At 44.1% G+C, this 24384-nt stretch overlaps 1 protein-coding gene across 1 annotated transcript in view; it reads right to left on the bottom strand.

Moving 5' to 3' along the window:
- LOC141146987 (neurabin-1-like) overlaps nucleotides 1–24384 on the bottom strand; it is a 204839-nt gene that overhangs the window by 35980 nt on the left and 144475 nt on the right. Inside the window, 2 exon segments of the mRNA XM_073633886.1 lie at nucleotides 5701–5887; nucleotides 23240–23311. Of these exon segments, the coding sequence (XP_073489987.1) occupies nucleotides 5701–5887; nucleotides 23240–23311 (259 nt within the window).

The raw sequence follows: 24384 nt of genomic DNA, 5'->3' as shown, positions 1-24384 counted from the left end.
GTCCCGATAAAAAATCGCAGATCGCCACCATTACTAGTAAAAAGACAAAAATAAAAATGCCTTTTGCACAAACCAATCAATATACGCTTATTGCAATTTTTACCAAAAATATGTATAATACATATCGGCCTAAACTGAGGAAAAAATTTGTTTTGATAAAAAAATTGGGATGTTTATTAAAGCAAAAAGATTTTTTTTGTTATAAATTGTCGCTCTTTTGTTTATAGCGCAAAAAATATAAACCGCAGAGGCGGTCAAATAGCACCAAAAGAAAGCGCTATTCGTGTGTGTGGGGGGGGGGGTTCGTAGGAGGACAGCAATTTTGTTTGGGTACAGCGCACGATCGTGCAATTGTCAGTTAAAGCGACGCAGCGCCAAATCCAAAAAAATGGCCTGGTCATTGAGCAGCCAAATCTTTGGGCTAAAACGGTTAATTCTTAATGGCACCCACTAAGAGCACCTTGCTAACGGACTCACCAAAACCCATGATAACAAAGTGCCATGAGATATGTAATCCTTAGAAATCAAAAGCATGCAGGGAGCTCAGGAGGTTGTGGAAAGAGATGGCCAGCAGACAAAGCTCATTTCATGGCGAGTTCTGATGTCTGTATCAATGGACGCAGCAGCAGGACACGGGAGCGCGCATGGGTGCCCAGAGGGAGAGAGCTTCTACAACGGGGCACTTGAGAAGAGGAGGAGCCAGGAGTGCTGCTGGGTGACCCCAGAAGTGGAGGATCGGGGACACTCTGAGGCAAGTATGGCATGTTTGTTGTTTTTATGTTTTAAACTGAACCTTTAGTTATCCTTTAAGAGAAACCCTATGGTCAACAGTATACATTTTAGCTTTGTAATAGCAATACAAACAATACATTTTATTGACAACCATTATAAGCTTACTTATAACATCTCATTTCATGGCGAGTCCTGCCTAAGTAAGCTTATAATGGTTGTCAATAAAACGTATTTTTTGTATTGCTATTACAAAGCTAAAATGTATGCTGTGACCATAGGATTTCTCTTAAAGGATAACTAAAGGTTCAGTTTAAAAAACAAAACAAAAAAACAAAAACAAAAAAACAAAAACAAACATACCATACTTACCTCTTCTGTGCAGTTGGTTTTGCAGAGTGGCCCCGATACTCCTCTTCTGGGGTCCCTCAGTAGCATTACTGGCTCCTCCTCTTTGCGAGTGCCTGTCAGAGAAGTGTACTCCCTCAGGGCACCCATGTGGGCGCCCTTCCGCGTCCTGCTGCTGTGTCCATCGACACAGACAGCAGGACTCTGCTCCACCCCCCACGTCATTGCATTTGATTGACAGCAGTGCAGCCACTGGCTCTCGCTGCTAAAAATCTATCCAATCAGGACCTGAGATACCAGCTGGAGCAGGTGTGCTTGTCCCCGGCGCAGGAACAATCGGGCTCAGGTAAGTAAAGGGGGGGCTCTGGTGGACTACAAGAGGTTTTTCACCTCAATGCATAGAATGCATTGAGGTGGAAAACCACAAGGGTTTACAACCCTTTGAGTATGCAAGGAGGAGGGCGCTAGGGGATGGCTGCCACCAGTTTGGTGATCTGTAAGTGTGGCTTACATAGCGTGCAGGGTTTGGAGCAGTGGGATCTCACAACAGTACATGCATCGCTTTAAAAGTCTGCTCAATAAAGCAGCTCCTAAGCATTATATGGCTGTGTGTTCAGGTATTTCTGCTTACTGTAGACAGATCAAAACCAGATACCTGGAATTTCCACATCAGCATGTAATTTGAGGCAGACAGGCCATGGAGAACTATAGCTATGACTGAAGAACAGAGGCCCTTGGCATGAAGAATGTACCCTGTTCACATTTCATGACCTTTTTCTTTCATGAGCAGAGTAAACCTCTAACATTACAAGGCAACAACTGTAAAGATGTACGTCATCTTTCACTTCTACTATATATAAAGACCCTTTTTTTTTTTTTTTTTGATGCCTAGATAGAACTGTGACTGGACTATAGACATTCAACTATTGAATTGTAAACAAGCAGTAAAGACCCTTTGAAACAAGCTGTTTCTGCAGACACCAATAATTCATTCTTAAAGGCTTAAAGCGGGGTTCCGCCCAAATTTTGAACAATATCTGTATGTATTCTCTTCCTTGCCTAGATGCTGGCATGCCGTTTAAAAAAATTTAAATCGCCGTAATTACCTTTTATTTTTCTATTCTTCTTTGCACTTCCTGGTTCTCTTCCCGTGGGAGTAGGCGTGTTTGTAGCCTCTCCCAGACTCCTGGGAGCTAGTCTCAGGCTTCCCAGGATGCCACTGAGCATGTGCGGGAACGAGCGGTGACTGCTGGGAGCACAGCATTCACCACATCCAGGAAATAAATGCTTGTGGGCTTCAAATGCCCACAATGAAGATGGAAACCGCCTGCAGTGAATAATATAAGTTATTCTTTCCGACGAAATCTGACACAGGCGGACATACTACACACAATATGTGAGTATGTAATGCTGAGAAGAAAAGTTTGTGAATGAACTCAAAAAAAAAAAAACGATAGATAGGTGGACCCCCGCTTTAATCCAAGTTTTGAACCACATTTCATATTACATGTTTAGGGTGTAACATGAAGCATGGTCACATATTAGCCCCCTAAAACCTAAACTGCTCCCACTTTATCTTAATCATAGGGTGCTCCTTGGTCCTGGTTATTTGAATTCAGAATGGCTGCGCATGGCTCCACCCTTACAGCTGCATCAGCAATTCATAGGGATCTGCAAATAGACATACTACAAGTCCTCTCTGCCACCACAGCAGATCACACCTGCAGCAGGACAGTGATGTCCTTGTAGTCCATTAAAAACTTACCTCTGTACAGACCTGCAGCTAGGAGTAACCAATGCAGGAGCCTGTGCATTGCACTCATGATGCACTGATCACCGTTGCAATGCTCTGCGAGCTTGAATGTAAAAATTTAATAAGTGCACATTTTTAAAAGAGAAGTATGGCCAAAGCTTGTTTTTGGTCATCTCTCTCATGTGGGTCACAGGAGTGCATTTATTTTTTGACGACACAGATCCACTTCAGTCTCTTGATGTATCCCGATAATGTCAGGATCCACCCAGATGCCTGACTGCCAGCTGGCTCAGCCTCTCAGAGCACCACTAACACCCCGAGCCAGCTGCTCCCGTCCCCTCTACAGCTCAGTGACCAATGAGCACTGGAGGGGCAGAGCACTCACAGCTGGCAGTCACCGCTCTGCTCAGAGCTTACCAGGGAAATGAGACCAGCAGTTACAGGATCATTCATTTCTCGGGCTTAGAGCTGGTGGGGAATAGATGTAGCATTGCATTTATGGTGCAACCATACAGATGAGTATGCAGGGGTTTTTTTTTTTTAAACTTTCCGCACTTCTCCTTTAATTACTTCATTGTTGGTATATTTATTATTTTCTTTAAAGGTGGAATATACAGAGAAAATAATGGTATTTTTTTTTTCAGAAGTTAAATAGTTTAAATCCCCCCCACCCCCCCACCTTATCTCCAATGTCTTTTCTAATGTAATCACAGAGCAGGTGACCTGACAAGGGGCAGAAAATAGTGCAGATATCCAACTTTAATGACGTCACTTCAGCTCTTGTGAATTTTGAGGATGTACTTCTCCACAGTATTTGAGCTACATAAGTCAGTGAGGACGTGATATAAAGTTTATTACAAATTTAAACTGACCTAGTGCAGTTTAGGCAGATAAATGGAGGTTGGAAAGCAGGCAGCATGCACCATGTTCACTCTTTAGCTAACATAGTGCTCTGGGAAGCCTTTGGGATCAGGTATTTGACACACCTGGAATTGTCAGAGTTCAGTGCCACCTGTAGCTCTTCAAAAGTGAAGATGAGATTTGCCACCTTCTGGAAAGGTAAGAATTAAACATGTTTTACAGGCTGGCTTAAAGCGATAGGATCACCTTTTTAATACATTTATATTGCAATTTCAGTATAAAAAGCTCACCGAGCCCTCACACTCACACGAAAATTAATGGAAATTATTACTATCCCTTATAATAATTCAATAAGCAAGCCACAGTTCATGGAAAGTTAGCTGCTTGGAATGAAGTTTCTCTAGTAACTGTTTTTCAGTTAATGACTTGGTTTAGGGTTATAAATCTATGCTATGATAATCACGTGAAGAAAATTTATAGATGTAAAAACCAGACTGCGATTTCACTTTGAAGTCAGCTCTACACAAGATTCCATACACATTCTGACAATTTGCTAGTGGATGTTCATCTCCCTACTTGAAGCAACCAGAGAATGGATTTATACTCTAATGAAAGAAAACAGGAGACAGTGAAATTTCAGCTTTTCATGCACTACTTTATAAAGCATTTAGTATTTTGAATAAGAACTGCATAAATGTAGGATATAGTTCTCCTTTAAAGCTCAGATTCTTGTACCGCTCTCCCCAGAGCAAGATCTCTGCACAAGCATTCCCAGCTATTTTGGTCTGAAGTAGATTTGAAAAGTTACTGTATATACTTGAGTATAAGCCGAGTTTTTCAGCACATTTTTTTGTGCTGAAAAAGCCCCCTCGACTTATACTCGAGTCACTGTGCCCATCTGCAGCCTCATGAGCCTGGTCTCCCGGCGCTGTGACATGCAGTCTAGTCGGCGGCCGTGCAGTGTAACAAAGCCCCGCCTTTTCCTCGTCCGTGATAGGCGGAACACTGACTCACTGCTGGGAAACTGAATCAGTGTTCCGTCACGGATGAGGACGAGGAGAAGGTGCGGCTTTGTTACACTGCACGGCCGCCGACTAGACTGCATGTCACAGCGCCGGTGTTCAGGAGATCAGGTACATGTGGCTGCAAATGGGCACAGTGAGGCTGCAAATGGGCACAGGCATTGGCCCTCTGTTGCACTTACAGTAGCTGCTGCATTTCCCACCTTAGGCTTATACGCGAGTCAATATGTTTTCCCAGTTTTTTGTGGTAAAGTTAGGTGCCTCGGCTTATATTCGGGTCGGCTTATACTCAAGTATATACGGTACCTAAAAAGTGGAAAACCTCCTAAAAAAAAAAAAAAAAAAAAAAAAAAAAAAAAAAAAATATTCAACGCTTTTTGTTGGGTTTTTTTTTTTTGAGTGACGTGGCCAAGGTTCAAAGCTTAGTTGTCTATGCTTTTTTCCATGGCATCCAGGAATCCAATGGATGTGCCCTATCCTACAAGGAAACGCTGAATTGCTCAACCAATAAAAAAAAAACAAAAAAAAAAAACGAACATTTGAGTGCGCATTAAACTGGTCTTTAGCAGCCTAGATCTGCATGATTACATAAACAGCTTCTTTTAAAATGCATTCATTTATGGGTCAAACAGAACATACAAACTCATTTGAAATGTTTTCGTAAGATTTTCTGATTAACAATGTGTCTCAAAGCAATAAAAGCATTGTATAAAATAGGGGAGTGAAATCTAACTACACAGCACTGATCATGTACCTTGCAAATAAAGAGCTTTGCCTAGTTTCCTATAAAAGTAAACATAAGCACAAGTACATACATACAGCTATCTTTACCCCTTGTAGTGTTCTATCCATATGTGCAGAATCGACCTGCATAATGTTAACAGCAGCTATGGTGACAATGCACAGGATCATCAAAACTTCCTCTGAACAATAAAGAGCAGACAGTAAACCTATAGGGAATATTACATATAGTATTTCAATGTTTACCTTGTTTCTGCTTCTCTCTTGGTCTGCAGACAGCTCAGAGCCACTATGAGGAAAGTTGAGACTTCCGCTAGAAGCAGATTCTTTATGGCTCTCGCCAAACCAGGAGAAGGGCATGCATGTAGGAACTGGAGAGTCTGAGTCAGACAGTGACTGGTTACCACCTTCATCCAGTAATTCTCGAGATCCACTGGAAACATTTATTGAAGACAGAATTAGGAAAACCCCGCTGTTACCATGCATCACACAAAACGGAAGACAATTGCCATTTAAAATGCTTTGCTTCATTTTGGCTAGATTTACAGCATATGCATCTCATTTAGCAGACACTAATGCGCACTAAATGCATTTGTGCCAATGTGTGTATGTTGTGGCAAAATTTTTTTCCCCCCACAGCAGGAGCCAAACTAACATTTCCTTATGTATGTTGTGACACATTGCAGCACACTGCGTTGGATTTAAATGCCCTATGTTCAAAGAGGGCACATCAACATGCTGCATTATTGTGTACAGGGCTGGTGGAAAACAAATGTATTTTTACGTTGTCTCATGGCCAAAACAGGAAGTGAGCGGACATCCTTCCAAAGTGAATCTCTGGCTTTCACTAGAACTAGTGTCCCCATTGGAAGATTTCCCCTATATTCCTGCTCTGGGAACAAGCCAAAAATTTGCATTTTCATTTAATTTCAATGATCATGGTAAACGAGACAATGGAGAGAGTGAATCTCCCTATGGCAGTGGTTCTCAACGCCTGTTCTCAGGACCCACTTAGACCCCATTCACACAGGGACGACTTGTCAGGCGACCTAGTCGCCTGACAAGTCGCCTCCCGTTCTGCACTATGGAGCCGTTCTAAGGGGAGCGACGCAAGTCGCTCCGACTTAGAAAAAGGTTCCTGTACGACTTCGGGGGCGACTTGGGGCGACTTGCATAGACTTCTATGCAGAAGTCGTTTTGCAAGTCGCCCGGGCATTCGTTTGCAGGTCGCCTCGCTGAGGCGACCTGCAAGTCGTGTTGCCCCTGTGTGAATGGGGTCTAACAGGCCAGGTTTGCAAGATAACTGAAATACATCACAGGTGATATAATTTGCTGCTCAGTGATTGCAGTATTCTAGTCTGCATCTCGCCAAGGTAATACCTAAAATCTGGCCTGTTAGTGGGTCCCAAGGACAGGAGTTGAGAACCACTGCCCTATGGAGATGCAGAAAGCAGCAAAACCTGATAGGTTCTCCAATCATTTTATAAGGTTTGCCGTTATAGTTTGAAATCTTTAAACATGTCTGCAGATCACAAATTCATTTTCCAACCTTCTCGCCACCACTTCTTTACAGGTACAGAGAATAAACCCCTGCTTTACTGTGTGTAAAAACTAGGGCTGTGGAAATAAACGATTAATTCCTCGATTAATCGTTATTTTTGATCGGTACTCACCTCTCCGCCGGCTTCCAGGTCTTCAGGGAGTTCCGTTGGAGATCCGGGGACGTCACGGACATCGACGTCATTGGACTCCTCCCCCCTTTCCCAAGTGCCTCCGTCTGCCAACGAAGGGAAAGTGGGAGGAGTCCGGTGACGTCGATGTCAGTGACCTCACCGGACAGCTTGGACAGTGATGGTAAATATGGATGTGGTTAACTGGGATCATTCAGTGAGCTAAGTGTAGGCAAATTTGATAACCTCTGTTTTTAACATTGTTGTCCTTAGAGGCTGATAAGCTGTGATATTTTTGCCGTGTGGATCGGCTTCTGCTGTTGCCATGATTGACTGTTCAGTTCTTCAGGGTATATTGTCAATAAAATGTGATCATGTCTGCTTCCAGAAAATGTAAACACTCTGGTATGTCTGCGTGACTGGCTAAAGTGATGCCTACTATAAAATGACTGACAGTCAATATACTAGATAAGTTTTATAACTAAAGCTAAACTAACTTTCTACGTTTTCCTTAAAGTTTAATAAAAACAATTACTTACGTCAGTGCTACAGTTAGTATTTGTAACTTCACAGTTCACACAAATACGTTTTAAATTCTAACCACTTACAAAGCCATCCACAATATAACCCCCAACTACATCACTAGCCTAGTCTCAAAATACCAACCCAATCGTTGTCTTCATTCCTCTCCAAAAAGACCTCCTACTCTCTAGCTCCCTTACAGCTCCTCCCATGCCCGCCTCCAGGACATTTCCAGAGCCTCTCCAAAACCATGGAACGCCTTACCCCAATCTGTCCAATTATCTCCTACTCTATAAGCTTTTAGATGATCCCTGAAAACCCTCCTATTCAGAGAAGCCCATCCTACCCACACCTAACAACTATTTTCATTTTCTCCATCAGTTCATCAGTTATTACCTTTTGTTTCACTTGACCCTCCCTTCTAGATTGCAAGCTCTAACGAGCAGGGCTCCAACCCCTTCTGTATTGAAACTGCACTGTCTGCATTCATGTTGTAAAGCGCTGCGCAAACTGTTGGCGCTACATAAAGTGTGTGTGTGTATATATATATATATATATATATATATTTATTATATATCTAACACATACACACACTCCCAAAAAAGTTGGAAGGCTGTGTAAAATCTAAACAAAAAATGCAATGATTTGCAAATCCTCAAACTCACAATAGAAAACATCAAAATGTTTAAAACTGAGAAAATGTACCATTTAAAAAAAAACACACATGCTAATTTTGAAATGGATGGCAGCAACAAGTCTCAAAAAAGTTGGGTCCTGTTTATTACGGTGTAGCACATGGGTGGCCCTCCAGCTGTTGCGGAACTAAAAGTCCTATGAGGCATTGCAAGGCTAACAGTTACAAGCATGATGGGACTTGTAGTTCCACAACAGCTGGAGGCCACAGGTTGAGCATCCATGGTATAGCATCTCCTCTTAACCACTTCAGCCCCGGAAAGATTTACCCGCTTCCTGACCAGGCCATTTTTTGGGATACAGCACTGCGTCGCTTTATCTGACAATTGCGCGGTTGTGCAATGCTGTTCCCAAATAAAATGAATGTCCTTTTTTTCCCACAAATGGAGCTTTCTTTTGGTGGTATTTGATCACCTCTGCGGTTTTTATTTTTTGCTCTATAAACAAAAAAGAAAAAAAAAGCGACAATTTTGAAAAAAAAAAAAAAAAAAAAAAAAAAAAAAAACTTTCTGCTACTTTCTTACAATACATAAAAATATTATTATAAAATATTATTAACTGAACTGCGTAAGAAAGAACTACTGCTTTAGAGGAGAGACCAAGTACAGTTGAGGTCAAGTTATTTCCATTAAAGCGAGAAATCAAAGGGTTGAACAAATGAACATGCAGGCGCCTAAACTCGATGAAATGGAGAATAGAAGCTGTAGGAATAATCTGCGAGTGATAGGCTTGCCAGAGCGGAGCGAGGGCCCCAACCCATAACATTCCTGGAGGGGTGGTTTAGGGAAATCTTTGGGCCTACTACCTTTACACCACTTTTTGTGACTGAAAGAGTCCATCGAATCTCCCTCAAAGCCCCAGGCCGTTAACCCTAAAACTTCTGAATTACGATAAGGTGACCCTGCTACAGAAGGCCAGAGAGATGGGGGACATTAAGCATAAGGGGGTTAGGGTTTCACAGAACCCTGACCTTTCGCCAGATCTCCAGAAGTGTAGAGCCAAATTTGTACCAATTAAACGCTTGTTGATTAAATATAGGATAGTATATGCTTTGCTATATCCAGCCCGCTTACAGGTGACAGCACTTGGAACTTTTTTCTTTAATTCACCGGCAGATGCGGCACAGTGGTTGGAGGAAAACAAGAAAGACCTGTAGAACTGTGGAAAATAAAGGGCATGGAATTGTTTTGAGTATGTATAGATATAGATGAGAGGACAGGGGGAGAGGGGTAAAATTGGTTGAGAATTGTTTTCTCTATCTTTTCCGAGACTAATGGCTCCCCCCCCCTTTTTTTTTTCCTTTTCTCTTTCTTTTTTTTCACAGTCCTGTAGGAGAGAAATCCCCCCCCCCCCTTTTTTTTAAGGTTCCATTTCAGATTTGATTGCTATAATATCACTATAATCACCACAATCACTACAATAACATTGCTATAGCATTGATGGTTTAATATAGATGGAGTGGAGGAGAGGAATTACACTTGGGTTGAATGTTACAGAGGTATGCAAGAGGGAGAGTAAGGGAGCGCACGGGGCTCCCGCATAGGTTATATGTTGCACTAAATTTATTAAATTTATGTTATTGGTTTGGAATGTGAGGAGAGAAGGGTGGGAGAGGTATGGTAAGGTCACAGGTGACGCCATTCGGGTAAGCCCAGACGGGCAGGGGTTGGGAGGTAGGGAGGTGGTCAGCAGGGGGGGACAAGGGTAGGGTGGGGGGTAAGAAGTACACACCACAAACATCAGCACGACGGAAGACACAAATAGGGAGAAGAGTGAGACGGGGAGACTGGAGAAAGTTTGAAGGGTGGAGGGGAGAGAACAGGACTTGTAGACGGATGATTTTTTCTTCTACTTTTGATTCATTTTGATACTCTCCCATGTAAGACAAGACATTCAGTATAAGCTCTTGGAATGTCCGAGGTCTAGGGGATCCAACTAAGTGCCACGGTCCTGTCTTCACTGGAGGGGAGGGGGGCTCGATTTGCTCTGCCTGCAGGAGACGCACTTGACCAGTGACACAACTCCGTAACCAGAAGTTTAAATCCCAATTTCATTCTGTTCCTCCTATACGAGGGGGGTGAGCATAATGATTGGGAGGGGGGTACTGTTCTCCTGCAGGGAGAGCTGTATTGATGACAAGGGCCGATATAGTTTCCTGTTTTACTCGATTGAGAACAAACAATACGTGTTGGCAAATATCCCCCCCCCATTTAAGTTGGAGGTTCTACATAAATTGTTGGAGTTCACAATGGACAAAGTGGGAACTCCAGTAATAGCGGTAGGAGACTTCAATGAAGTCCTAGATAAGAACCTAGATAGATTTCCACCAGGAAACTGACCCAATATAACAGGAAAGGGCCAGCTATCTCGATTTATGGAGGAAATGGGGTTGTGTGACATATGGCGAATGTACTATCCATAGGAGCGGCAATACTCCTGGCTTTTCAAGCTCCTACCTCACTCTCTCCAGAATAGACATGGCCCTAGGCAATAGGGAAGCAACATCGTTGGTAAGGAATATAGAGTAAGGCCCAAGAGGAGTCTCGGACCACTCCCCGCTTGCATTGACAACATAGGGGGCAAGACTCAGTTAAGAGATCAGCCCTTGTTGGCTGGAATTGATTGGCAATCCTGGAGAAGTGATGACCGGACTAAAAGAATTTGTGCAAATCAATGCAGGTACGGCGTCAGCCGGAGTGACTTGGGACTCCCTGAAGGCCTCTCTCAGAGGTCTCTTGATTCAACAAGTGGCAAGAACGAAGGGGAAATCTAGAGAATGGGAAAGGGACAGCATGAAAGAGGTGACACAGGCAGAGAGGCGATATATATCAAGGACCAAACCCCAGACAGGCAAAAGGAATGGCTAGACAAGCAACAAGTCTATAAAATGGCCATCATAAGGAAGTCAGAGAATAGGCAAATATTCCAGAGACAGTGCCAGTTTGGAGAAGTGGAGAGAGTGGGGCGTATGCTCTCCCTGTTGATTAGATTTAACACCCCCCCTCCACTGTCTCAGCCGTTTGTCACAACGATGGAGATCTCCCCACTTGATGTCCTGAGATAATACATACATTTAGCGAATGCTATAAGTCATTGTATAATAGGGGAGTCAGTAGGGAAAAAAAAAAAATGGAAGGTTTTAGAGGCACCAGTGACCCTAGACGAATTACAGCGAGCAGTAGCCGGGATGTCCAACCAAAAGTCACCAGGCTCAGACGGGCTCCCGATAGAAATATACAAACGATACGGAGAGGTACTACTTCCAGAACTGCTGAAGACACTGGAATGGGCATTAACCAATGGGAAACTTCCCACTTCAATGTCGGAAGCCACGATTATTGTAATACAAAAGGAGGGGAAAGACCAATTAGATGTTACTTCTTATCATCCAATCTCACTATTATGCACGGATGTAAAAATCTTGGCTAAAAAGGGGGCGTGTCTGGATGTAGAGAAGGCAGGACGCGTTACTGAGGAGCTCCGCGATCCTGACTAAATCCATCAGCATCCTGAAAAACACACAACCTGGGGAGCCTCGAAATCTATCCCAGTTACCCCCAGACATCCTATATACCAGCCCTTGGGAAAATTGCAGCAGCAGCCGGCCGCCATCTTGAGGCCTGCTAGGCCTCCAACATCCCCAAGCTAAAGTGCCGCAATCGGAGGAGCAACGGACAGCTGCTCCATCAGCATCTGTGGCGGCGGTCCCTGGGAGGTGTCTGCGGTGGGAGGAAGGCCGGATAACCGCCGGAGGATTCGTTCCGGGCGCCGCGGCCGGCCGCCGTTTTGAGGCCTACGGAGCCTCCAGCATCCCCGGCCTCGATTTCCGCGATCGGCGGAGCGGGAGGCGGCCGCTACATCCACATCTGCGGAGGTGGTCCCCGGGAGCCTGTCGATCGGTGTGGAGACCCGGAGACCGCAGGAGACTCCTACATGGACTGGTGCTGAGGCCTGCTACCATCTTCCAGGCCTATGGTGCTTGAAGCATCCCCCACATACAGGTGCCATGTCCCAACAGTGCTGTGCTGCCTTCCCCAAATCACTATACCTGCAGAACTTGTGCCCTGCAAGCCCTGACCCTGTGCATCCTCTACCCTGCCCACTGTGTTCTGGTGCCTGTCTGCTGCCTCTCACCAACCACACAGCCCTTATCCAGAGCAGAACACACTGCGGATGGGCCCTCCTAAGACCCGTTACTCATTCAAAAAAAAACAAGGCTTCTTCTACCGCTCCGTCAGTGACCAGGCGCTTGCCGGCGGCATAAATGGCGGCGAATGCGAAAACAGTGCGAATGCGAAAAGAGTCAGCGGCTGCGGAGTCCCCCACGGGAGCAGAGATCCTGGCGGCCATTACGGCATGTAAAGAAACCCTAACTGCTAAAATAGACTTCCTAACTGTAGATGTCAGTCTTATCCGCCAAGATATGGATAAATTCCGTTCCCGTATTGCTGAGGTGGAGGACAGAGTCTCCACGGTGGAGGATGTGGTCCGGTCAGATTCCAGAGAGGTGAGGGCCCTACAGCTCCAAGTGAAGGCGCTACAAGAACGAGCCATAGACACCGAGAACCGCCTCCGGCGCAACAATATTCGCATCCTTGGCCTGCCTGAGAGAGCGGAGGGTCTCAGGCCAGCTGAATTCACTGAGCAATTATTATCCACCCTGTTTAATCTGGGGGATCTGTCGCCCACCTTTGTAGTGGAAAGAGCGCACAGGGTCCCGCCACTTCCTCCGAGACCGGGGGTCCCTTCCTGTTACGGTTACTGAACTACCGTGATCGAGACCGCATCCTGGCGGCGGCCCGAACCATGCCGGAAATCAAATATGAGAATACCAGGTTATCTTTCTTTCCTGATTACTCTCAAGAGGTACAGCAGCGCCGCAAATCTTTTACAGATGTCAGACGTCGACTCCGAGAGAAGGGAATACGTTTTGGCCTTTTATACCCCAGCAGATTGAGGATCACGGATGGGGACAACACCCGTTTCTTCGATACCCCTGAGGCCGCTGCGGCATGGTTAGACACCCGTTAGTGTCATAATGGGAATTGAACCGGTGTTGAATACACGATCTGTTGGGTTCAGATAAGTACCTCAAATTCCTATAATGATCCTCCTTCTACCCCATGTTGACTTCCAGCACAACTCATTCTCAGCTACCACATCTTTCTGCACTGCGACACCAAGTCATCATCCTCACCCTCTACTATACATCTTTTGCGAATGGAACTGAAACTAGTTCCTCCTGTCTGAGGAGCTCCAGTAAATTTCATACAGACTTTCTTGTCATTGACTCCTAAACGGTGATCTGTCCCTGTTTATTTTGCCTTGACACCCCCCCTCCCCCTCGCTCAGGTTCAGACGAGGACATTTGCCAGCTACAGCGACCCCCCTCACCCTGGTCCAGGACGTGTCCATACGAGTCAAGTTCAAGGGTTTCTGGACTGGCATGATAGTGTAGTGCACTGAGTTGTAGGTTGCCACTACAGTTATAAGGTCTTTGTTTAGGGGTAAAACTATCCCCATCCTTCTCCCTCGTTTCGGAAGAGAGATGGGGCATAGTAGGAAAGGCACATTGTGCTTGGGTTTGTTTAAAAATGTTCTAAAAGGTTTTCTTCCTTTTTTTCCTTTTTGGTGCACGATATTGGATAAATCTAACAGCTGCTAACACATGGTGTGCTATGTCGAGGATTTTGCTGTTCATGGTTCGCTCTCTCATTCATCCCAGTTGGTTCCCACCTTTTAATGTAGATGGCTAATCCCCGTGCCGATTCCTTTACGATCCTTTCCTGGAATGTCAGAGGCCTTGGATCAAAATTCAAGCGAGCTCTCCTTTTTCAGTACCTGAAGTCCCACTCCCCCCCAACTCATTCTTCTTCAAGAGACCCATCTAATGGGCAGCAAAATCCTGACATTGAAAAAAACGTGGATACAGAGGGCTATACATGCCACATACTCTACGTATGCAAGAGGGGTGTCGATTCTTATACACAAGAACTTCCCATGTGTGATTGAAGAGGTGTGCACGGACCCACAGGGTAAATTTGTTATTGTTGTATTTACACTATGGTCTCACAGGTACATTGTCATTAATATGTATATCCCCCCGCCTTTCTCACCTGTAATATTATATGCGGTTATGGAAAAGACTGCACCCTTTTGCCCTGGGAAAATTTTAATTATGGGAGACTTTAATGCTATCATGTCCCCGGATCTAGATAGACCTGCCCCACCAAAGCATCATTGCACAGATCTTTCTGGTTGGGCTCAGGCAGTAGCCCTAGAGGAGATTTGGAGGTGGAAGCACCCTACAACCAGAGCCTATTCATGTTTCTCAGCATCCCACAAAACTGCATCACGTATAGACCTGGCCTTTTCTAATACCCCATTGTTGGCGGATGTATTGGAGGCATCTTATTTGCCAAGTGGATTGTCTGATCACAGCCCTTTGGTGGCGACGCTTCGCTCTCCTGCATCCCAGAGTGCTGCACTGTGGAGACTGGGGGCTCATTGGGTCTCCCATCCGGACCTAACAGAGTATACCCCCCCTGCTAGCTGATTTCTGGGAGCAGAACACTGGATCCTCCTCTTCTGAAATCACTTGGGATGCGTTTAAAGCATATACGAGGGGACAATATATCTCATCTATTGCCCATATTAAAAAGAAACAATTAAAGGAGACCCAATTACTGCAACAGTCGGTGACAAATCACACCTCTACTTATAGCTCAGACCCCACACCATCTCATTTTGACTCACTTATGGCAGCTCAGAGAGAACTGAATCTTCACTTGACAGAGGTTACACTACTTGAAACTCATAGGGGCAGACAAAGAACTTTTGAACAAGGTGACAAAAATGGTCGCCTGCTGGCCCTATTGGCGCAGAACGACCAACCACTTACACTTGTCTCCACTCTGCAGACTGCTGATGGGGACATGGTGACTTCACCCTCTGAGGTTTTGCAAGCGTTTACTGCTTTTTACGAAAAGTTGTATACCTCCACCCTGCCCTCCGACTTTCAGCCTGGGCGGCTACGGGACCTGTTAGACCCCTTGGCGCTGGGCTGGCTGTCGGATCAGGAGCGTGAGACACTAGTTAGGCCATTTACGGCCCTAGAAGTTCTAAATGCCATCCAATCCTTCCCCACGGGTAAGGCGCCGGGGCCGGATGGCCTTCCAATTGACTTTTATAAGTCGCATGGAGACCTTCTGGCACCCCTGTTGGCCCAGCTATATAATAAATGCCTGAAGGATGGCAAACTGCCCGACTCAATGTATCTTGCATATCTGACTCTAATACACAAACCCTCTAAAGACCCAACCTCGTACCGGCCAATTGCATTGTTAAATAACGACTTTAAAATTTTGACCAAACTACTTGCTCTACGACTATATCCCCTACTGCCTTCAGTCATTGATTCGGACCAAACTGGCTTTATGCCCCGTAGATCCACTGATGTCAACCTCAGAAGGTTATATACCAACATACATGCCCAACATCACAACACAGGTACGAGAACTATAGCCTCACTTGACATAGAAAAGGCTTTTGACACCATAGAGTGGCCTTTTCTTTGGGAAACATTACGTAGAATGGGGTTCCCCTTGTTGTTTATTCAATGGCTCCAGGTATTGTATAAATGCCCCACTTCATCGGTAAGATTGGGGGGTGGACTATCGGCCCCTTTTAGGCTCACCAGGGGAACCCGGCAGGGCTGTCCTCTCTCTCCGGCTTTATTTGCCTTAGCTATTGAACCAGTGGCGGAGGCGCTCCGTACGTCCCCGCATATTAAAGGTCTCCGTATTGGCTTGCTGGAGGAGAGGCTGGCCCTGTACGCGGATGACATGCTACTGTTCCTCAATGATGCTGGCCCGTCCTTACAGGGTGTTCTGAATGTGTTAGACACCTTTGCAGGAGTCACCGGACTGAAGGTCAACTGGTCCAAATCCATACTTTTTCCGATAGACCAGGCGGCCAAAACTACTTCCTCCCCAGACTGTTCACTAAAATGGGTGGAAACTTTTAAGTACCTGGGGGTCCATATATCCACGCAAGCAGCAGACTTCATCTCACTTAACCTTACCCCTATACTCTTAGACACTAAGACAAAACTTAAAACGTGGAGTAATTTACCTCTATCAGTTTGGGGACGAGTGAATCTCCTTAAAATGAAAATTATCCCCAAATTCACGTATTTGTTCCGCCACTCCCCTCAGTGGATACCTAAATCATTTTTTAATACAATGAATCAATTGTTCTCATCCTTTATCTGGGGCTCCTCGCTGCCCAGGTATCGGCTGTCGACTTTGATGCAGCCGACAACGCAGGGTGGTATGGCATTTCCTGATTGCTACAAATATTTTCTAGCCACCCAACTGGTGACAGTGGCCTGGTGGCTGCACCCTGACAAAACTAATTCTTCCACAGCCCTGGAGGCCACGATAGTGGGCTCTTTCGAAGCCTTGCAATTCCTGATATTCAGAGGCCCTCGAGCCCCATATCATTTGACACCCTCTATGCGTACCACCCTGCGGGCTTGGCGGGCGGGTCTAGATATAGAAAAATACAAATCAACCGAGATCTCTCCTAACACCCCGATCTGGCTGAACCCTACTTTGCCACACATTTACAAACTTCCGGACCCCTTTGCATGGACTAAGTATGGTATAAAAATAATTTCTCACATAGTGTCACAAATGTCATTATCTCCCCTTTCACACCTTTCGTCCATGTATAACATACCTCATCATTACCAATTTCGCTATCTCCAATTGTCACATGCTTTTGCTGCGCAGTTTCCACGCGCTTCCTGCATCGTTGTCCAGTCAGGACTGGAGAAGACACTTAGAACTAAGTGTGCAGAGAAACCTACCTCACAGCTCTATGAGCATTTGGTCTATGTGTCTCTCCCACCTCTAGATAAGCTCTGGTCTCGCTGGCAGCTTGATATACCCTCGCTGGACAATGATGATTGGGATGATGTTTGGGATTTCCCTTTCCGCTCCTTAGTCTCTATGCGGGATCGGCTGATCCAATTTAAAATAGTGCATAGAGCGTACTTTACTCCACATAGACTCCATCAAATGAACCCTACATGTCCATCGGAGTGTTGGAGATGTGGAATCTCCCCAGGAGATTTCTCTCATATTTTTTGGCACTGCCCTAAAATCCAGCAATATTGGAGTGAGGTACTTGACACGGTAAATAGAGTCGCATCGACTACATTGCCACATGCCATGGAAGTCTGTCTATTGGGGTTAATTGAAACACTTGTACCAACAATGGCAAAACGTACACTGGTCGGGTTATTGCTATTTTATGCCCGGAAAAACATTGCCATGCGGTGGAAAAAGCCCACCCCCCCTTCATTGGCACAATGGAAAAGTCTGGTCAATAATAACCTTCCTTTATATAAAGACACATACTTCAACAGAGGGTGCCCGATGAAGTACGATAGAGTCTGGCGTACATGGTTAGAAGATGTGGAAACAGCTGGTTGAGACTTCAAATAATATGATGGGGGGGAACAGTGAGAATTTATTGGTTACGATTGGAGAGAGGACGTGACGTCTTAAGTGACCTCTAAATAGGTACAAGAAGAAGCGAGCCATAGGTTAACTCATCATAAGATAAATAACACAAATTATAATATCTTGTCTTGCGATGTGTAGGATATTCTGTATAAGCACCACAGTTTTTCTTTCTCTTTTAGTCGTTAAGTTGTATATGTATTGTTTGTCTTGAAAACGCAATAAAAAGAATTAAAAAAAAAAAAAAAAAAAAATCTTGGCTAAAAGTGCTAGCAACCTGTTTAAATGGATGTATTAAAAAGCTTATACATCCTGATCAGTCAAGTTTTAGCATCAATATTAGAAGAGTCTTCTTAAACATGCAGATTCCAACAGACAACACAGGCTCCAGGGCCATATTGGCCTTGGATGCCACTAAGGCCTTTGACAGCCTGGAATGGGATTACTTATGGAGGGTGCTAGAGATTTGGGTTTGGCCCCTCCTTTATTAGATGGGTGAAAATACTCTACAGTGAGCCAAGAGCAAAAATAAAAATCAATAATGAATATTCAGAACTGTTCCACTTGGAGAGAGGGACCAGACAGGGTTGCCCCCCTGTCCCCCTTGTTGTTCAACCCCTCACGATGGAACCACTAGCAATTATGAGTAGATCAATGCCAGACATACAGGGGTTCCGGAGGCAGACAGAAGAGGATAGGATAGCACTGTTTGCGGACGACGTCCTGTTATTCCTGGGAGATGTTGAGAATTCGTTAAACACAGTGATACAAATGGTTGGAGAGTTCGGGCGTTTTTCTGGACTGGTTATCAACTGGGAGCAATTGGCCTTGTTACCGGTTGACCCACTTGGTAACCAGATACTGTCGGGAACTCCCCACCTAAAAGTAGTCGCAAAACTGACATACCTGGGTGTTTGGATCACAGGCAACGTAAACCAGTATGTCAATGACAACCTAGCCTCACTACTACTTAAACTAAAGCAAAAGGGAGATATCTGGAGCAGGGCCCTGCAATCTAATAAAGATGATATGGCTACCGCAGATATTATACCTGTTCCACAACTCCCTGATTTGGATAGGCCAAAAGTGGTTTAAAAGAATAGAATCCCTTTTTAGGGAATTCATTTGGAAGAAGGGTCAATCTAGGATTCGTTTGCAAACTATGCAGATACCGGTTAAACAGGGGGGGTATGGCGGTCCTGCATCCGAGGTCATATTTTCTGGCATCCCAGTTGCAACATCTAGCGGGCTGCGGAATCCCAGGAGGGGGGAACCCCAGTGGCAGAATGATGATAATGGGGGCCCCACATAGTATACTAGTGGAGGTATTAGAGGCAGACTCATTTATCTGTAGATGCCAGACTATAAAACTAGTCAGTAAAGTATGGCAGACAATGAAGGCACTGTTGGGGTATGAGGGGGTAACAGAATACGCCCCTCTATGGAACAACAAAAACCTGGCGGAATTAAGAGGTATAGAAAGGCCCAAGGAATGGGAGAGACAGGGGCACCAACTGACTATTCCAACGATATGAGGGTAATTTTATGAAAACATTTCTAGCTTTAAAACGGGAGTTTAATATATCAGATAATTCATTTTAGAAATATCTCCAAATCAGACACGCTATACAAGTGCAGTTTAGGTCGCAGAAAATGGAATGGACCCAGATCCCCACTCTCCTAAAAATGATCAATTCAGATACATCTAAAGGACTAATCTCAGAGTTATATACTAGTTTGGAAGATAGAATAGTAAGTGGAAAAGGACCTTCTAAGAGCAGAGCGGGATGAGAGAGAGACCTGGGGGGAATGACTACGGAGGAATGGGACAGGATCTTGAAACGAGGAGCACTGGTCTCAATCTCTCCTTCACAGAAAGTATCTCATCTGTTCTTAATACACAGAGTTTACTATACCCCCAACAAAAATGTCTAAGCTCGGGTGGAGACAAAATGATGAGTGCCCCAGATGTAGGGCGACAGGGGATTTTATCCACATGGTATGGAAGTGCCCAAAGCTATTTAGATATTGGTTGGAGATAATAGATAGGATAAATAAAACCACACACTAGAACCAGCGGCCAAGACATGCCTGCTAGGTGACATGGAGGTAAGTAGTGCCCCGATTGACACCATCGAAGTAGTGCTGAGATGCCTATATCAGGTGAGAAAATTAATCACACAGAAATGGCAGGAACAGATTCCCCCGAGCGTGAAGAATTGGGTAGAGACTATCAACTCAACAGTTTGGAGTGAGAGAGTGGTACACATTAGGCAAGGTAACTATAGGAAGTTTGAGAGAATGTTGAGGCCTTGGTTAGATGAGGTGTCCCCTTATAGGGGGAGGGTGACAAGCGGATGAGAGGGGTGTTTTTTTTTTCCTATTAGCCATCCGCCGCTCTTACCACTCCTCGTAATGATTAAGTGGTGTGGGTGGGTGGGGGGTGGGGGTGTTGGGTTGGGAGGGAGGGAGGGAGGGAGGGAGGGAGGGGAAAGGTAAACTAATAAAAAAAACGAATTTCTTCATCAGTTTAGGCCGATATGTATTTTGCTACATATTTTTGGTAAAAAAAAATCCCAATAAGCATATGGATTGGTTTGCACAAAAGTTACAGCGTCTACAAAATAGGGGAGAGATTTATGGCATTTTTATTATTTTTTTTTGTTTGTTTTTTTTTTTTTACTAGTAATGGCGGCGATCAGTGATTTTTAGCAGAACTGAAACATTGCAGCGGACAGATCGGACACCTAACTGACTGACACTTTTTTGGGAACCAGTGACATTACAGTAATCAGTGATAAAAATATGTACAGTTATTGTACTAATGACACTGGTAGGGAAGGGGTTAACATCTGGGGCGATCAAGGGGTTAACTGTGTTCCCTCACTGTGTTCTAACGGTGTGGGGGAAGGGCTCACTTGGACAACACAGATCAGTTTTCCTGCATAGCAGAAAGAATGGATCTGTGTGATCTCTCCGGTCAGATTGGAGATTTGCCTTGTTTACACAGGCAGAGCCCCGTTCTGTCACTGCGGGGAATGATCGCAGGTGGCCGGCGGACAGAGTCCACCGGACCTGCTGATTGACTCCTCTGCTGGCTAATGGGAGCGCGCGTGCCCACAAAAGCGGTTCCCGAGCCAACGTACAGCAATTTGCGGGATCGTGCCACCTCGTCACAGTATAATGACGGCGGCTGGTCGGCAAGTGGTTAAAAACACTCTATAAACATCTAGAAACTGAGGAGACCAGTTGCTGGAGTTTTGGGAGAGGAATGGGGTTTCATTCCTGCTCAACAGTCCTGGGTTTTCTTCATCATACTTTTTGTATCAAGATGGCCCAAATATTTTCAATTGGTGAAAAGTCTGGACTGCAGGCAGGCCAGTTAGGCACCCAAACTCTTCTACTATAAAGCCATGCTATTGGCATAGATGCAGCATTGTTCTGCTGAAATATGCAAGGCCGTCAAAAAAAAAAAAAAAAAAGACATCCGGATGGGTGGGAGCATATGCTGCTCCAAAACCTGGTTATATCTTTTAGCAGTGAAGGTTCCTTTCCACATGTGTAGGCTTAACCATTCTATACCCACTAATACAGCCCCATACTATCAGAGATGCAGGCTTTTGAACGAAGTGCTGACACCAAGCCAGAAGGCCCCGCTCCTCTTTAATCCAGAGGACATACTGCCCATGGTTGCCAAAAAAAAAGGAAAATTTCAAATTGTCTGACCAGAGAAAAATTTTCCACTTTGCAAGAAACCATTTTTAAGAGAGCTTTGGCCCACACAAGACAGCGTAGTTTCTGGATCATGCTCAGATATGGCCCATGCAGTGATGTCTATCACAGAATCATGCCTGTTTTTAATGCAATGCCGTCTGAGGGCCCAAAGATCACAGGCATCCAATATTACGTTCCAGCCTTGGCCCTTGCGCCTGGAGATTTGCAATTTTACATTAAAGGAAACATTATTCTGAAATTGTTTTGACAATTTTTAGATGCAGGTTTTCACAGATTGGTGAACCTCTGCCCATCATTACTTTTGAGACACTCCTGACTCTCCAAGATGCCCTTTTTATACCCAATTATGTTACAGACTTATTGCCAATTCATTGCAAAACATTCTTCCGGCTCTTCCTTGTAAGTACCACTTTGGTAACTTTTTGTTGCCCTGTCCCAACTTTGAGACATGTTTGTGCCATCAATTTCAAAATCACCTTATATATTTCTTAATATGGGTACAGTTTTTCAGTTTAATTTATATGCGCACACACACAGTGAATTAACCCCTGCTTGACATTTTTATCTCCAACTCCCTTAAGTTACTTCTTGCAGTTAGTGAAACCTGTTTTTTTTTTTTTTTAGGAGGCTGAATCTTCCTTTCCGGATGCCCTCTCCCATGGTGGCATTCCCTGGACTCACTCACTTAGACCCAGTGAACAAAATTAGGTGGAGCTGGAATCCTATCCCCACAAAGCATTGTCCAAATTCTTCATTGACCTCTCTCTCTCTCTATTCCTCTCCTCATTTCAAGCTAATTGTATTTGTCTTTGTACTTAATTTCTTTGAGAATTGCTCTACTTTTGTCGGTGTCATGCTTCCTTGATGACGTCTTTGTCTGGCTACCCTACTTTCTCTCCTCTGAAATACTATCATTCTTGGTGACTTCAATGTCCCCATTAACGCTAACACCCCAGCTAAAATTCTCAAATTCTCCAACTAACCTAATCTTTTGACTTAACACCATGGATACACATTCCTATGCCTCCGACTAATTTTCTACCACTTCCATCAGCTCATTCCCCAGTGTTACCACCTTTTGTACCACCTGCCCCAACCTATTAGATTGTAATATCTTCTGAGCAGGGCCCTCTTAATCCTCTTGTATTTTATTATAACTGTATTGTCTCCCTTTTTATATTGTAAAGCGCTACGTAAACTGTTGTCACTATATAAATCCTGAATAATAATTATAATATTCACTCTGACAGCAATATCCATGACCTTGCATTATCACATCTCTGGACCCCTTTTGCCACCTCTACAACAGAACGTAAGCTCCCGTGAGCAGGGTCCCCCCTCCAACCCACTTGTCTTGAGCTGTATTAAAACTATACAGTCTCCCTTTATTTTCTAAAACATTGGAGAAATGGATAATAGTAGTAATAATATCATAGGGCTGGTATTCTATGATTTTAGGTCAACAGCTAAAAGGCTGCAGGTCATCTTGTTAATTCATCCCACACAAAACTTGTATATTTAAAGTTGCAAGAAGCAAAATTAAATAATGTCCTAACCTTACAAATATTTAAAATGTGTTGTAGTTATAATAAAAAAAACAAAAAAAAAACAAAAAATGCAAACAAAAACATTTACCGACTGTCCAAGGATCCTCTCTGGCTATCCCGGTCCAGTTTTTTGCCTTTGCCTCCAGACTTTCGCAGTCCCCTAAAGAAACAAAATTAGACTTATGAAAGACTTTATGTAACCTCTGATTTATCCTGGGGTTACGTAATGCTGTTCACGCTCTTCAAATGTAGGCAGCTGTAAATATGCATTTCTCATCTGTTAATACATACCTAATTATATAAATATGAGGACATTCTTAAATGATTGGGAGACTGAATTCTTTATGACTGTTTTAAAAATATTCTTTGTAAAACTCTTAAAAAGGGGATGACCACTTACAGAGAACTTGCATTATTCAAAACCAAAAAACTTCATCTTTACAAAACCATAGGTTGCTCTTAAATTACTCCTTATATTCCCCATTTATAGAACACCCAAACAATGACTTGCATAAAACATGCTTTACAATTCACTTAATTCCTTGCACTTGTGGTAATTAAAGCAAATCAAAACCCAAATACTAAAATCTCACATAAGTTCTAACATGTTAACGTAATTTCAAAGGTTGTGCTTCAGCCACGGTTCACACTACATTCCTGTGCAATCCAATAATGCAATGTACAGACACTTTTTGGAGCCGCTTCGCATGTTCATTTTGTACCATGTGATCCAGTGTGTGCAAACCACACTGCATTGTGCGATCCTTTTAGGGGTGTCGTTAACCTTGTATTGACACCTACAGCAGATCACAAACCCAGCGTGATTGCAATGCAGTGTGGGAAAGGAGAAGGGATCGCTGCGTTTCCCGCACTGCATGTGTGTGAACCTAAGCGTAATCCTCAATCTGCAGCTTTCAATAAAAGCATACCTGATAATCCTGCCATGCAATTCTTTCAGGACACTTGTTTATGGGATGACAAGCTGTCCCCGAAATGTGATCTTGTGTTGTCACCATCACATGCACCACTGCTTAAGACTATAAGCAGGTGCGCCAACATTCAAAAGATGAGCAGCACCAAGACATTAAAAAAAAAAAAAAAACCTATACTTTAGAAAAAAATTAATAAAAAAACAAAATGTTTACGATACAGTGCTGTAGCAAACTAAATTTTTAAGTTCTGGTTTAGATCTACCTTAGTGTAGTTTTCCTGTTACAAAAGCAGACAGATTTC

This window comes from Aquarana catesbeiana, linkage group LG06, assembly GCF_042186555.1.
Source record: "Aquarana catesbeiana isolate 2022-GZ linkage group LG06, ASM4218655v1, whole genome shotgun sequence".
Classification (NCBI taxonomy): domain Eukaryota; kingdom Metazoa; phylum Chordata; class Amphibia; order Anura; family Ranidae; genus Aquarana; species Aquarana catesbeiana.
The sequence above is the reverse complement of the archived record's forward strand: the minus strand, read 5'-3'. Positions and strand labels throughout refer to the sequence as shown.